Consider the following 16,468-nt stretch of genomic DNA (forward strand, 5'->3'; position numbering starts at 1 on the left):
GCTGTTGTGCAAATGGAATAGACAACAGATGGAAATTATTGGCAATTATATTTCATTCATTCAGATCTAGGATGTATTATTTGAGTGTTCCTTTTATTTTTTTGAGCAGTATATATAAAACCCTAACCCTAAACCCTAACTTTTTAATACAAGCTTATGTTTGCCAGACAGACAAGATGATGTAGCCCTGGAGCTGCTGCCAGTACTCCGCCCTGCTCCACTTTACACATTTAGGAGATTTTCAGACCCATCAACCTGGAAGTTCAGAAGGTTTCATTGATATCCAGCCTGTAAGTCAACCTTCATCTCTGAATCATGCTCAAGTTGTTTGCTATTTAAATAAGTGCATCACTAATGGCCTGTTTTTTCTGTCTTCTCTCTCCATCAGGTTGGGACAAACCTGGTGGCGCATCTACAAAATGCGACATGGAACCCGTATGTCCTCATGCAGGGAGACGGGCAAAAATGCTAAAGTGTCTTTAAAAATGCTCCTTGTTTAATGGCTGAAACTTTTACTTGTAGTTTGCTTTAAAACAGATTTTTTACATGAAATGTTTTCTAATGTGTAGTAACAGATACTTCTGGAGTTAATACTGAATATTCTGAATTGAATACATTAAAATTAACAATGATATCACGTGTCAAATAGATTTTACAAAACAGTGTTTCTTAAAACATGGAACGGATTGTTTGATTGCTGCCTCTCTGTCTCTTGCTATAATTTGAAGCGATAGGTTTTTTAACCATGTCATGCAGAAAGGTCTAACCTGAGCATTTATATCATTTAATAAATTTAGTTGTATCAAACTTCTCCTCAAAACTGCCAGAAACGTATTGATAAATATGATAAACCCTACAAAAGAGGGTAATTTGGTTAAATAAATAACAGATGTTATTGATATATTGATGCTCTATTGGCTTAGCAAAAAAGAAAAAGCTTCAAGGAGCAGCCTTTAAAAAAAAGAACATGTTTACTAATCAGATGATGCACAATCTTAAAGAATCTTCCTTGCTCTCCTCATCACCTGTGGATGCTGCTGTGTTCCCTGCCTGAGGTCCTTGGCTGTTCAGTGCATCACTTCCAACACAGAGAAGGGCAGTGGTACCAACAGAACCCCACCTGTCTATCAGATGGTTTCCCAGAACCAAAAGACGATCGTGGAACTCTGGCTTTCTAGAGTATAAGGGCAGTACTAGTATCTAGGATAAAAAAAATAAGATTTTTCCTTTAGTATTCATTATATAAATCCATTAATTGTGCTTTTGTTGTTTTTGTGTCGCAGAATAAAGTCCAATCCTTTCTGGGTGTGACAGGATGTGAGACTGTGGACCAATTTAAAGCTGAAACGCCACTGAAGCCTGGCGGACGCTGTTGGGGTTTCCTATCTAGCTGCACCGCCTCAACATCTGGACACACGCAGAAACTGATCTGACGTTGATAGGTCTTGCTCTAACAAAGACTGAACTGATTTGATTTTATTAATCTCATTATATTTCTATCGGACTGCATGTAATGCTTATTTACTCTATTGGTTGGAAATGTTAGCACTGTATTTTTTTTATATTCTATACCCTTAAATACTCATTTAAATACTCTTCATCAGATTGTAAGGGGGACATCGTGATGTCGATCCACCCCCTCGGAGGCGTGTGGTGCCCCATCTGTTTTTACCTCCACCAAATGCAAGTGAAATGAAATGAAAGACAACATGAATGATGAAATGAAAGAGAACATCGCTGGAGATAAGCACCAGCAAGGGTAAAAGTAGTTTTAAATTCTTGGGGGTACTATGACAAAAATTATATATATATATATACTGCTAAAAAAAATAAAGGGAACACTTAAACAACACAATATAACTCCAAGTAAATCAAACTTCTGTGAAATCAAACTATCCACTTAGGAAGCAACACTGATTGACCCCACGAGGGTCCCTGTTGTCAATCAGTGTTGCTTCCTAAGTGGACAGTTTGATTCACTTGGAGTTATATTGTGTTGTTTAAGTGTTCCCTTTATTTTTTTGAACAGTGTATATATATGCTCTGGTAAAGCACTAAGAGTTCAGAAACAATATGAAATGGGGAAAAAGGCGATTCATTAACGGATTAAGTCGTGTTTTAGATTGTTCTTGAAAAACGAATCAGTCACGGCTGATTAGTGGGCGCTCTCATGGCTGCACAGTGAACCCATTCATGTTTTACAGCAGACAGTCGCTCCTCTCTCTTGCAAGTACTGCGTACCCCCACTAAATCTTTTAGGGGTACGCAGTACCCTGCCGTACCCCCTTACTTTCACCCCTGGTTATGGGTAATAAAGCAGAGTCAAACGAGGAATAAGCATTAAACACATAAACATGGCGATGTACAAGACAGCAAAAAAAACAAAAAAAACAAGAATGCAGCTGGAATGTGTCAATATTTAGATGCAACACGATGCAACATGTGCACTCCCATAGATAGCAAGATATACTGTCTTGCCATCTAGGGTACCGTCTCTGAATGCTTTCAGAGACGGTACCCTTCAGCCTGAACACATAACCTTGGAACGGCGCAGTGTGAGGTGGGCGAGTGTTTGTATTCTGGCACATTCCCTCCTCTTTTTTCCCATCCTTCCTTTATATTGTTCCAATCAGTCACACTTGTGTCTAATTACCTCCTTCTGCTCTGTCCGTATATTCTGTGCCGTTTCTCCAGCGCTACTTTGTCTTCATTCGCTGTGACAAGCAGAGCAGATCTCCTTTGGTTTTGGACTTTGGGTATTGTGATTTGCGCACCTCACTCTTTATTGAGCTCCAAACCAACCCCGATTAAATGACTCCCTTTTGATGCGCCCTGCCTTGAGTCGCATATCTGAGTTAACATAATGCTGGTCAGCGTCACACGGAAATGTTCAGGAGATTTTAGTATGCTTGATGGATTTACAAAATGCGACACATCAGTCAAACCTGCTGGTTTTGGAAATACTTTACGCACTCTCCTGAGCCTTATCTTCACGCAGAAGTCGGTTTTTCTTCTGTTGGGCAGCTGCGTCTCGCAGCTTTGCATGTTTTTTTGTAAATCTTCCTCTCTGCCAGAGTATTCAAAAAAATAAAATAAAATACAAATACAATCCCAACATAGAAGCTCAGCAGATGCCAAAAATAAATGAAGTAAAGCTTTGAACTAAAATTGTAGCTCATGTTTGGATTGCAGGATGCCGTGTCTGGACAGCAGGTGTGAAACCTGTCTGGGAGTTGATTCTTTTTATCCGTGTTCACCCACATCTTCTCAGTCCCCTTTGGATTTGACAGTGGAAAACATTACATGGGTCCCATGTCAGGGAGACAAAACGAATGACAGTGCAGCTTCCTATCTTTGATTCATCTTCTTCACATTTTGACATGATGTAGGTAACACAGCTTTGTTTCGTGTAGACAAAAAATAAGATGTCTTTCGTTTTTGTTAGTTCTCATAAATGCTTCTTATCATGATCCAAATTTGCAGCATCCAGGATAAACTGGATTAATGCAAAAGCAAGTAAAAAAAGAGTGATCCAGCTTTCTTTTTTTGTGAATATTTGATACTCTGTTTTGAAAACAATGTTTTTCTTCTACATGACTAAGTAATAGTTGTTGTTTTTTTTGTCAAACCACCAGAGTTACATCCCACACGGATCCCGTCAGTATTCATGATCTCTGTGTTTCTGCTCTGTCTGCATCCTACTGGCATCGTGTCACTTACATAACACATCTGTGGAATTTTGAAATCACCAGAGGTGTGAAACACGGCCGCGCGTCTCAGTTTCGCTGGGGAAGCCAGGCAGACGAGTGAATCTCAGCGTGATTTGATCACGTGGTCCTTGAACATTTTCAACGGTTGTATGGACGGCAGCTGAAGAAGGATCAGAGTCTGGCCTCCACCTGCTGAGACGCCGCTCCCCTCAGCAGCAGGTCGGGTTTTCATAGTTCTGAGCAACAACCCCAGACCTGAGCTGTGAGATGTGTTTTGATGTTTAGCGCTAAAAAAATATATAGATATACAATAGTACCATTGAGGCTTGAGAATGTAAAAGAAATCTAGCAATGTTTTTTTGTTTGTTTGTTTGTTTGTTTCTTCAAGTCTTAATGAAAACCTTGATGGAGACCGTCATCCTCATTGTTTCTCGGTATGCTGCGAACTGTTCTATTGCAGGCTGAAGGTGATGACTGGAAAAGAAAAGATGAGAGCCAAATGTTCCCAAACTAGATCATCTACTCTCCACAACTATGCCTTGAGATCTGGAAAACCATAAACAGCATTGGGGACAAGAATAAGCCCTGGGGGAGCCTAACGGTCACCAGAAACAAGCTTGTGCCAAGAATGACACAAATTCAGCTGCTGTTGTGGTTATACATGGACTTGATGGCCCCTTAAAAGCAACCATGAACCCACTATAAAACACAGTTTCCAGACTTTCCCTCCCAAAACAAAACAAAACACATCTGGACTGGATAACCAAACTCTAATGACAACTCTGTGAGGTAAAAGACCAATGGTTTAGAACATTTCCAACACCCTAAAGTGAGTTTTTTTTCTGGGAAAAGTATGTTGATACATGGGGTTGTCATTCCTCACAGGTACAAGAACCATTCCTGATGTTCTTCCAGGATCAAGTGCTGGGCTCACATGCAGGGGTCTTCCTTCCAGGCTGAACCCCGCCGAACCCCGGGAGCGAAGACAAAACCAGTGCAGACCTCACCAAGCACTGTGGGCAAGGCATTTGTTTTTGGTTGTAGTCTGTCGTTCTTTGAGATTCTTAGTAGTCTAACTTATTCACTGAGGACAGTTCAGGAGACCCTACCTAGAAAGAAAAATACGCTGAACGTAGCACCCGGGATGTCAGGCGTACAAACGCCTTCCACCACAGGAAGGAGGCGGTTCTGTGCATATACTCAGTGTCACGTTTCTATATCCAGTGGTGAATTGACTCAGATAAAGTTGTGGAGACCTACAAAATAAGTAGAAACAGGAAACACTTTTTTTGTACCGTCTGTCAATCTAATGGCCACTCAGTGTCTGTAAAGCTTTTATTACAATGTCTGCTGATAGACAAGAATAAAGCACTCAAACAAAACAATGTCAGAAGTTGTCACTTCTGGGATTTTACTTATTTTTTCCTCTACATTTTTCTGCTACATTGTTATAATTCTACCTTCCCTTACGAGATGTGTTCATTCAGATGACTGATGACTTCTGAACCTCTGGGGAACCTTTGAAGTGAACTGGAAGACCTAAAGTTCAATTAAAACCTCCCCATCTTTTAGGAAAATGTGTCCTTATTGTACTGCATTTTGTACTTTTGCATTCATCCTGCGATGGAGGTCCGAGAGGCTCCTGGTATGTCTCAGTCCTGAGGAGGCTGCCTCGGGTCACAACACACAACCCAGTCAAATCAGGTGTGACAGGAGGTGGAGGGACGACGGGCGCACAAACAAGGACAAAGAGAGCGAAGGAGCAACAGAAGGAAATTGCATTTAGGGGCCAAAGTGCAAAGTGTTTTTATCTGATCCTTTCATGTTCGGATTCCTGATTTCCGAGGAAACAAATCCGCATGTACATGTGAAGGGTTACATTTCCGCTTTCTCTTTATTCGGGAATCCGCTCTCACAGAAATGCTCATTTGATGGGTTGGTGGGCAAATTCTGAAAGACCTCCACACTTCAGAGCGTTTGCTCACACACACATACATCCAAAAGATTTTTCAGCCTACGCTGAGCTACATGTAGACGGGTAGGTTCAAAACAATCATCAGATGAAGGTGTAGGAGCTGGCTTTGAAAACATTCACCCCACCAGGACCGACTTCTCTCTCTGGCCTTCACGATTTGTCATCCCTCTGTCGGTCCCATTTCCCGCTCCAGTCTGTTTCCTGTCAGAGAATTGCAAGTGGTAACTGAGTGGAACAGGAGTGATTACCGCGCCTGAATCCACAATGCGGTTTTACGCTTCGAGTAAAATGTTGTTAAAGCGCCTTCTCACTCAGTAGGTGGGTTTCAGGAATTCAGGCATCTGGTCTGCGTTTGTGTTTTTTCTTTGATCCCTGTCATTAGAAACATGAATCCAAGAACAATGAATTTCTCAAAAGAAAGTAATTAGAAGTGGGCCTTCTAAAACTATGAGGAACGACATCGACTGACCGACAGACGAGCCTGGCTGCTTTCACCGAGCGCCCGGTGTGAAAGCAGATCAGTTCAGTCCACTTCTTTAATCATCCGTTTGCTCAGAGATGAGCGCCGTGCGAAAGAGCAAAAGCTTCGAAATCACTTTTTTATTTATTTTTTAAATAAAGACAACAAGGTCACATCCACCTACAGCAACACTGAATGAAGAGACTTTTCTTTGCATATTCATGTAAGCCTTTTCTTCGTTTTTAATTATTTCGTTCACTTGCTCTCTCCATCTGCTATTCATTTCAGCGGTGCTCCCTGAAAGCAGCAGAACCGTCTGCCAGCTGCTGGTTTCCTGCATTCCAGCTCGACCCCCGAGACACACAGGCTCTGTTTGTAGTTCCAAACCAAACATCTCTGCTGTCTGACAGACACGTTCTCTATATCACAAGTGAAACAAAACATTTCTAAATAGGTTTAACTGTCATATGTATATACTGTTTCGCCCAATCAACAAACACACTATCAGCAGTCTCTATGGGGTAATGTGCATGACTTTTTAAATACAAAAGAAAGTTTCATGTAGGAGATACAATATATTGCTGTTTCTAAACACTGTTTTCTTAATTGGAAATAGCAGGAAAGAGTAGTTGAATTTCTCGGGGGGTTTCTGTGATGAAATGGTGTCGGATTAAGGGTCTCAATAAAGGAAAAAGTTCAAAATTGGTTTCAAAAGCACAGTGTTGATGTCTGAAGTTCAGTGTGCAGAGAAAGTTCATTAAAGTAAAGGTTCTTAGGGAAAAAGACCAAATCTCCCTTCATCACTGTGTGTAGAACTAATAGCAGGGGGGATTTCCATAAATTAGAATGACCTCGTTACTGAATTACAAAAAAATGGATCATTTGCTATTTAATTTCATTTAGAAGATATGACAGAAGTTCAAGTTTGTGAATTCAGCAAGCTTTCACAGTTGCACACGTTCTGCAGAAGGTTGCAACCATACATGTCTAGCTTGATGTCCAAAAGTAAGTCTCTGGATAGTAGAAATCTAATGACTGAGCCCCATGTCACGCCATCAAAGTGGGAAGAAATTATGTATTTTCCAGCCATAAAGCCTCATTTCATGGCGCAATCAAGTAACAATGCTACTTTCAGTTGTTGCGAAAATGCTGCATATATCAAATAAGACTAAAAAAATTTTTTATTTCACATCATAGCCACATGTGATGTCTTGAAATTCTCTCCAAGAACCTCCTGCACTTTTCGACATTCTGCCTTCAGCACTTCATTCCAACAATGCTTCTCCATGATGCGGTTTGCAGAGCGTTGTAGTCCGTACGATGAGCTCAGCAGACAAGCAGTTCCGCCAGGTGATTGCTGATTGGCTAATTGCTGTTGTCACTAGTCTTGGAAACTCTTTCTCTTTGAGTAAATCAGCAGCGCTTTGTATGAGCCAGCATTTAGGCACCCTGAATGGTTGCCATGGGAGATTCAAAGAATTGTCAAACATGCATGAAAGAGTCAAAGCAACACTCCAAGTATGTTTAATAATAAGATGTTAAACACAAAAAAAGTCATATTTTCCCCTCCTTTAATAAATCCGACTCTCATAACCAGCGAGTGATTTATTTATAATCTTGAATCTTCCCATTTGTCCTTTGAATGAAGAGATGTCATTTACTCTCTCATTAGCCACCGATTTATTTTAACAGAAAGTCAGAAGCAGTGGATGATGATATCTTTAACTCACAGACTCAAATATCGACCAGAGAGAAAATTTGTTATTAAGCTTGGTAAAGAATGATAAATTCCTTTTCAAAAATAATAATCTCATGATTTGTGAGTTAGAGAATAACACTGAGCCCAATCACAGCAGACTATCGAGCTCCTGAACAACTGTGTTTCGTTTGTCAATCAAAGCAGGATTTTCTCTTAATTTTCAGCATATACAGGAATAAACTTCAATAACACATATTTTGCCTCGGCTGGCCTGAGGAGCTGACCAGGACAAAATCCACTGAATGAACAACCACACCACTTCCTTCTTCCTGCCAGTGTTCATCTATTGAATAACAGGACGGGTCATTAACAGCTTGGGTTCTGTTTGTCCAAAGCACCACGTCCCAATCCAGCTGGATGTAGGAGAGAAGTGGCTGTGAAAAAGCCCACATTATGATGTTGTGGTGACTGTTTGAGGTAAAACCAGCAGCAGTAACAATTAAAGTAATAATGTAGTGTGAAAGCAAACCGCAGCAGGTGAAAATGTAACAGACATTGCAATTTTGACCCCCAACCGAATCGTGACTACCGGACCATCGGGTGTGAAAACACACCTGGTCTGAATCGCTTTTGTTGCAAAAGTGAAATAAAACAATTTATAGAGCGGTTGACACAGTGAATGGTTTGAAAAAGAATCACATTTAGGCAGTTCTTTAAAACTACAGGTATGAAAATGCTAGTCAAAGTCCCTGCTCCAACATGGCTGTTTTAAATCACTGAATTACTTCCTCAGCATCTGCAGAGGCCTGGTAATGAAACAATCATCTAATTAAGGGATGTTAAAGCTGAGCTTCAGCCCTTGAGGCCTGGCACTGAATGCTACTGGTGAACAATATGCGTGTGTGTGTGTGTTTTTAAGCCTCTGTTGGTAAATTTTCCATTGGTATTTAGACCAAAATTGGCCATTAAGCATTTATAACATTTTGCTTCAGAGTTTTACAAGATGCTATAAAATGATCTAAACATATGCTCCAGTCTGATTGCCATAACCCTCGTTAATAGGAAGAAACATCCCCGTTTACCTCACTTATTAACTTACTTCCTGATTGTGTGATGCAGCAGTCTTTGACGGACCGTCACCTGCAAACGCTGCAGAGTTGTCCTGCTTCGCCCTGCACTCAACCTGCTCCTGCAGGCTGGCCCAGTCTGGATGTGGCCATTCATCATCACGCTCATCAATATATTCTTGCCATAAAGGCACTGTCACAGCGTACAAGTCAAACAGATTACCTGGGAAACCTTCTGAATTCTCCCCCAGGACTGCAGGATTGGATGCACACGGCCAGGCATCTGAATCCCTGGAAGATTCAGATACTGCTGACCCCATCCATCTTCTTCGAAGCTCTAAGATCTTTCTGAGCAGACGGCATAACGGTTGGTTAGATTTGTAAAGAACACCATTCTTGTGCATTTACCAAAGTCTCACTGAAGTCATCCGGTAAACTGAAGTGGATCCTGGTGGGCGTTTTCCGCATCTCCTTTTCATTTCCTGAAAAGAGTAGTCTATATTTTCTCAAGGTACTTTTCCCTTACATGTCCTCACACAATCAGGAGACTCCTTCAAAAGATGTAAACAGTTTCCTGTTGGGGAAAAGAAAAGAAAAAATAGCACCGCACGTTTAAGAACTCGCAGATCACAGCATTTTAAAATGCATTTATCCCACTTTCTCCTTCATTTCCTTCTCCTTTTGTTGCATGTGTATTCATTGAAAAGTACTTTGGATGCAAAATTCCTTTAAGAAGTAAAAAAAAAAAAAAGAAGCTCATATGTAGTGTTATTTGCGTAGGCAGGGAGGTAAAAGACATTCCACTGCCACAGGCCAGTTTCCACTTGGAAAGTCTGTGCAGCCTCCTTCCCTCCCTCCCTCTGGTCGTCTAGCAGTTTATGAACAGTTGTTGCCTTCAAGGAGTCCTAGAAAGACTCAGAGGGTACAAGATGGCTTCCCAGCAGCTCTGTTTGAGGGTTATTGGGTTGACTGCATTGCTGACACTCACAACTCTTGGAGGTAAGCATATTCTGCAATATTTCTTTGGCTTTTCTTCTGCTTCAGTGAGGTTTCACTTGTTTCGTGTCTATTCTGCACATTAGCCCACTCTCTCTTTTTTTTTTTCCTTTTTCCTTTTCTTCATTGTGTGGTTGGACACGTTTGCACTTGGAAAGCATAACTGGAGAAGAAAATGGATTAATTTCTAATAGTGCAACAATTTTATTTTATATAGAGTGAGTCTTAATTCATGCATCTGCCTCACATTGTGCATTTTATCAATGCAGTTTGAAGCAGAGGAACATTTAAAACCCAGACGCTTTGATATTTGGCAAGAGAAAAAATCCATCCCAGTCAATATTGTGCTATTGCCAGAGTCATGTCACGGTTTACCTTTAATTATAAGCCTGAGCTGCATTTCCAGGAACTCATGCATTGTGTTCAAACAAGTCAAAGTCTGAAGGGAATTCCTAGAAAAGATGAAAAAGAAGACGGAGGTGAGCATTGGAATACTTCACACGTAACCGAGACCATCTGGGCCCGGGCGGCGTCACAGTCAGTCCAGTTCAGAAATCAAACATGTCCTTTCCGAATACCTTCATTTTTTTTTTTTCTTTTGATTACTAAATTTTAATGTCATGGTTTGGATTTCTGAAGTTTCTTTCTGCAATGTTTCTCAAGGGAAATTTCGCATCGAAAAACATAATTGTAGTTAAGAATATTAACAGTGACTCTGAAATGAATGTACTAAAAAAATGTTGCATTGAAAGTGAAACAAAAAAAAGACGTGTTGAAATGCTAAACATATACATTAAAAAAAGAAATAACTCATTGGTAACCAAGTTGTCACACTGTGAACAGTTTTGGAGTCCTTGGAGTTAATAAAGCGCAACACTGAGAAAAACTCCATTCAGTGTTAAATTTAAAAATATTACACCCAGAGTGGTTAAAAGTATGGAAAAACTTACATTAAATCAGCGGCATAACATTTTCAGCATTTTTGTGATTTATGGTTTTAAAAGCTACATTCTTGGAACAGAAAACTTACTTATGCTGGGCGAATAAATTTGTACAATAATAGAAGCACCAAAATATAGTTGTAAAATATTCAAAGTGTATCATTGTACAGCAGTATGTACAATTTAGACTGTGGTCAAGACAATGCCAGAATCCCGATTAAGAGATTCTCTGGATTCCTTGAGATTCCTAGACATGTATAGAGACGTCTACAGCTTTAATTATAACACACACTAAATTACTACTGTAAGTTTCTAAAACATGTATGAATAACACAGTAAATCTTATTCAAACAGGATTTATCAAATGAAAAATAAAATTAAAGCTGAATGTTTGTGTACACTTTGAGTGTGTGAGACCTAAATCAAATTAGTTATTTCTGCACACAACCTTGGCCAATAAAGCTGATTCTGTTCTTACTTTTGCAACACTTTTCTGTGCTACTCCACTTCTTAAAGTCAATCAATAAATTTTTGAAAGCGAAATGCCACCTCAATAAATCCATCTGTTATTGCAGAATCTCAGTTTGAGCCAAAAATAGTTTTTGCTTTTCAAAGAGAAATGCTGCTCCAAAAGCTGGGTTTTAAAAAAAATCTCTCTTCAGCTTAACACAGCTCTTCTTCTTTTTCAAAAAACAAAAATTCTGGCTTTAATATGTCTTTAAAATATAATTTCCACTGATTATTTTAAGAAAACCCGCCGGTATTAATTCCCTTTTTGACAGCTGGGGATAAATTTATTCACACCTTTTTTTTTTTTTAAGCTAATTGCCTTTGTATGAGTGACTTTTGACGAAATAAGCTGTTCCTTTATCGTTTAATTCATCTGCACAGAAACCTGGTTATAATTAATCTCCTCCATCTGTAACCCCGACCACATGGTGAACATGTTCTGCTCGCTGGCAGACGGACTGAGATTTAGAGCTGATGTCTAAGTTTACTCTGCGATAGATTTCCTTCAGTCTGCCTCGAGTTTTAAAACCCAGAAGATAAAATCCATGTATAAACTCTCACAGAAGCGCAGCTGAGCCATTTGCAAGTGAAGATGAACACACAAAAGAAGATCATCCAAGTTGGTTGAAGTGGGAGATTTGTTGTTGGTTGACTTTGGTCCAAGAGTATTTTGAACACAAAGCGGAGTAACTCCTCATGGGCTCTGAAATAGCCGCAGGAAACAGATGCATCAATAATATTTGTAAGCAAACAAGCTGAAAACTTGTTCCCCTGGACGTAGCAAATTATTTCCTGGGCTTTCTTTTGTTTTAGCCTCTTTCAAAGCACAAAATATAAAAATATGATGCCAGCTACTTCCTTTATGCTTTTATAGACTAAACAGAGATTTTTTTGTTGTGAGTAAAATAATGTATTTTTATTTTGAACATATTTTGTTTCATGTGAAATATTCAATAGCAAGAACAGCTTACAACACACGTTTTAAAGCTACCTCTTTTAAATGGAGTCTAAATGCTACAGAGTGTCACCGTGGGACAACCCAGTCCAGTGGATGTCTCAAAGAGTCACTCATCATGATCATATTTATCCTTAGTTTTATAAAGATAAACTTGATGTTGGAGAAATGTTAAAGATGTTAAACGTTACCTTCTGCAGGCAGCCGACTGGTGAAATCTCACAGCTATCTCACGTTGCACCAGAGGTACCGGTCTCTCTGCCTTCACCCTCCCTGCCCTCATCCTCATGCAAATTTGTGCTCTAATCTTCATCAGTGTCACTTTCTAGCAGCAGCAGCAGCAGCAGGTATTTTTGGAGCGCGTCACGTTCATCCGTCCAAAGTCTAATTTGTCTTCGCTATGCTCATCCGAGGGTGTGATTTCTACCCCCTTCCACCTTAAATGGCTGTTAAATGAGGCTTAATCCACTCTGCAAATGAAGGAAAATGGTTAGATCACTTTAAAAATACTTTAAGATGGGCTTCACTTTATTGCAACCTATATCTATTGTTCCTTTCTTTTTCTCTTTCTGAGCACCAACAGCTTCAAAGCATAATGTCAGGTCGTGTTTTACATATTCAAGAAAGTGGGTGGAAGTGTAAGCCTTTTATATTTCCACTCCTTATCCATTTATCCTCATATCGCCTACATAACCTCACATATATTACATGAGTCCAAAATGCAACATATGCCATTTAATATTTAACCCATCGATTTTGAATCTATTTAAATTTAATTACAGAAGCAAGAATAATCAGTTCCCCTTGAATTGACGAAACAAAAAAAAAAACTAGCAGAAACAGAAATATCAAAAATCATCATTCAATAGTGATAAACTGTGAAGATATGAAAAACGTCGGTATAGTGCACATGTCAAACTCGAGGCCCACCAAAGCTTTTTTCAAAGGTCACACAGATAGGATCTTCAAGATAAGAGTTTTGTGATTAATTATTATTTTATTGATCAAATCAAAACAGTTTTCATGACTGTATACTGGCAAATTTCACCAATGTGAAAAGATGTTCAATATTATCGAATTTTAAGTTCTCATTGAATTTGGAGTGAGCTTATTAACAGTGAATTAAAGCTGTAATTTTATAAAATATATTGTTTATATGCATACTTGTTAAAACTGCCCCTATGTCCTGAGAGTATGAGACAAATAATCTGTGAAAAAAAATCAAGTTCTTCTGCCTCCTTTCTGTGCTCCTACTGCAATGTGTAGAAATGGACAACTCTGTCAGAAACAACCAATCAGATCAGCACACACTTGGTGCTGCCAATCATCCTCGTGTTCTGTCGCAACAGGCCTTTTGAGGACATTCGTAATGTTGATGTGGCCTAAAATGAAAACGAGTTTGACATCCCTGGTATAACGGGATACTTTTAAATATTACATACTCCAAACAACACATAACCAAAATCTCACACTGTCGCTGTGATTTAACATAATGAATAATAATGTTCCCGATTATTAATGCATCAAAAACGAAAGCCTGCTCACCTGTTTATATGAAACAGAAATTATGTTCTGAAACTGTTTCCGCGGTGAGACAAACGTGTCAAAGTTTAAAAAATAAATCACTTTCTGAAAATACTGTAAGTGCTTCTGCAGGTTCCTCCCCTCTTTTTTTAACGTATTGTGTTGTTCAGAGAGATGCATTGTGGAGACATGACAGGCGAAGAATGGGTCGAGTAGAAAGGTTCAAGGTTTCTGAACACTTGAGCAAAGCACTTTCCTGGATGTGAAGGTTGACTTGACTTCACATCAGAATGACTCAAACCTCTTACGTTTCTATTGGCTCTCCTTTGCAGACGTGTCCAGCGAAAGCCGCCTGCAGAAGATCTTAGTGAAAAGAAATGGTAACACTCAAACGCCACCATTTAAAAAAATAAAATAAAAATTAATTATTTCTGATGATCCACATCAGAAAGAAAAAAACAAAACAAAAAAAACCCATCCTTTTATTTTTCTCCCTCTTTCACAAATTTATGTAGTGGCAGAAGCTGAACACGCTCCATCCAAGTCTTCGGTTGCCATCCCTTCGTCTAAGGCCCAAGAATTCCTGGCCAAGCTGAGCAGAACAAAGAGGAACGTCTGGGATCGCAGCAGGCCAGACGTCCAGCAGTGGATTATGCAGTTCATGCAAATGGGATTTGATGAACAGGTATAATTTCTATTAATTACGTTCTTGTTGTTGTTGTTGAAAAACCGACGGGTTCTTGGCGTAGCTACCAGACATGAGCAGAGATGGAAAGTTGTTCTCATCTCTAAGGTTTAGATTTGATACGACTGCCAGACTGACCGGAGAGTCAAGAGTTCACGGCAAGGTCAAGAAGATTCAGTCCTTTTGGATGAAATCACGGTCGATTTAGCTTTTACCAATTTGACTTGAGGTTTATCTAATAGCATCCACTTCCTGACTTTAAAAAGGCTTCAAGTGAGACATTGTTTTTCTTTGAAACTGTTTTTTTTTTTACTTTAAGATAACGCAACATTTAAGACATTAAAAAAAGCTAGAATTAGAGAAACTGAAACTTAAAGCACATAGTAAATAAAATGTAGAGTAAACACCAGCCTCATCTAAGGTAGAGAAAACACCTCTACCTACACAAACCCTGGAATAAATAATAAATACAGATGAAAAGCTGACTGTAGGAAAACATGAATGCCGTTTCTCACACAGAAGTTTAAAGCTACTCACTGATCCAGACTCAGCTCTCTTTCAGGTCACTGACCACCATGATTTCACCGGAGACGGCGAGGAACAGAGAGCAGAGATAAGAGCAGGGAGGGAGGCGGACCGCTCAAAATAAACCCCCTGCTGCTGCGGCTGTTTCCAACGGCCGACAGCAAGTTACAGGCAGCCAGAGCAGCTTTTCACCAACACGCACTGAACATTACACCTCGTGCATATGCCATCGGTTGTTGTTTCCTTAAAAGGCCAAAGCTGTCAAACGATTGGCCTTTTCAAAGTTTGTCTTTTCTAAGGTTTTTTTTGCCTCCCGTCAGTCTCAGTGGACGTTTTATCAGTTGCTGGTCTTGTCTGTTGTTGAGTTCACTGAACCTGATGCGTCTGCGGCGTCTTTCTCTCGCCAGAGGCTGGAGGCCGACCTGCAGTACTGGATGGACCACGCCCGCTCCCATGACCAGGGTCGACAGCATCACTACGACGAAAACGCCCCCATCGGGCCAAGGTCCTCTTACAGGCACGGGGCAAACGTCAACTACGACTACTATTAACACCGCCCACACACACACACAAATGTTCCCAGCTGTGTTAGAAGCTAAAGCAAAATGATGGCTTTCATGCCTGCCAACATTTTCACAGGAGTCCTGCCAACTTATTTTGATTGCATCCGTCAGTAAAACCCTGCAAGTGTTTCTGTATTCCTACAATAAATGAAACTGTTTAGCCTCAAGCTTGGAGAGCAGGATTTAAATGGAAATAAAGACGAGGTTTGTACTGTCTTTTGTCTCCTGATTTTATTGTTTAACTCGAAGTCATCTTCATTTGAAGCTCATCAAGAAGTTAATTCATTGTAATCAAATTTAAAAGGGAGGGAGAGATGATATGATTAATAAAGTGGACATTGGTACTTTTGTCAGAGTGAGAAGGTTTCAAGTCCTGCTGGAACCTCCATAGAGATTAAGAGTAAAAAGTGAAATGCTCTAAAGTGGCTCGTCTGATTTTGGATGTGGCCAAATGCAGCCATGACTTTTCTAATCACCACCAGCTGTTCTAACTTCATGCTGGACCTCCAGCTGTGCTGATTAAGTGACTTTTTCTTCCTTAAAAAAATCCTTCTCTTCTCTAATTCAGAAGTGGATTTTTTTCTTCCGCTCAACTTTTTCATAGTACTTCCCCTAAAAGCCAACTTCTTTAGTGTATTCGGTCACTGTGAAGAGAGCAATCTCTTCCATGACTGGTAGATCTTATGATCTAAAGCCAGCCATGATGCTTTTGTATTAAATAAATAATAATTATTCTTTCATTGTTTATTTTTCTAAATAAAACAAACTAGATCAAGGCTTTAATTCAGTAAAAATAAAAGTTTCATGTTCTGGCTTTTCTACCTTCATATTAAACATATTAGCAGATCAATAGAGTTT

The 16,468-nt window shown here is 39.7% G+C and overlaps 1 protein-coding gene across 1 annotated transcript; it reads left to right on the forward strand.

Moving 5' to 3' along the window:
- The first annotated feature begins 9,750 nt into the window (after nt 1-9,750).
- On the forward strand, nt 9,751-15,826 carry ecrg4a (ECRG4 augurin precursor a). Its single transcript, XM_008434758.3, has 4 exons — nt 9,751-9,910; nt 14,170-14,217; nt 14,353-14,522; nt 15,455-15,826. The coding sequence occupies exons 1-4, from the start codon at nt 9,790-9,792 to the stop codon at nt 15,596-15,598; spliced, it is 483 nt and encodes a 160-aa protein (XP_008432980.2). The 5' UTR covers nt 9,751-9,789; the 3' UTR covers nt 15,599-15,826.
- Nucleotides 15,827-16,468: the final 642 nt, after the last annotated feature.

This window comes from Poecilia reticulata, chromosome 2 (genome assembly GCF_904066995.2).
Source record: "Poecilia reticulata chromosome 2, P_reticulata-male-v2, whole genome shotgun sequence".
In the NCBI taxonomy this organism is placed as follows: Eukaryota; Metazoa; Chordata; class Actinopteri; order Cyprinodontiformes; family Poeciliidae; genus Poecilia; species Poecilia reticulata.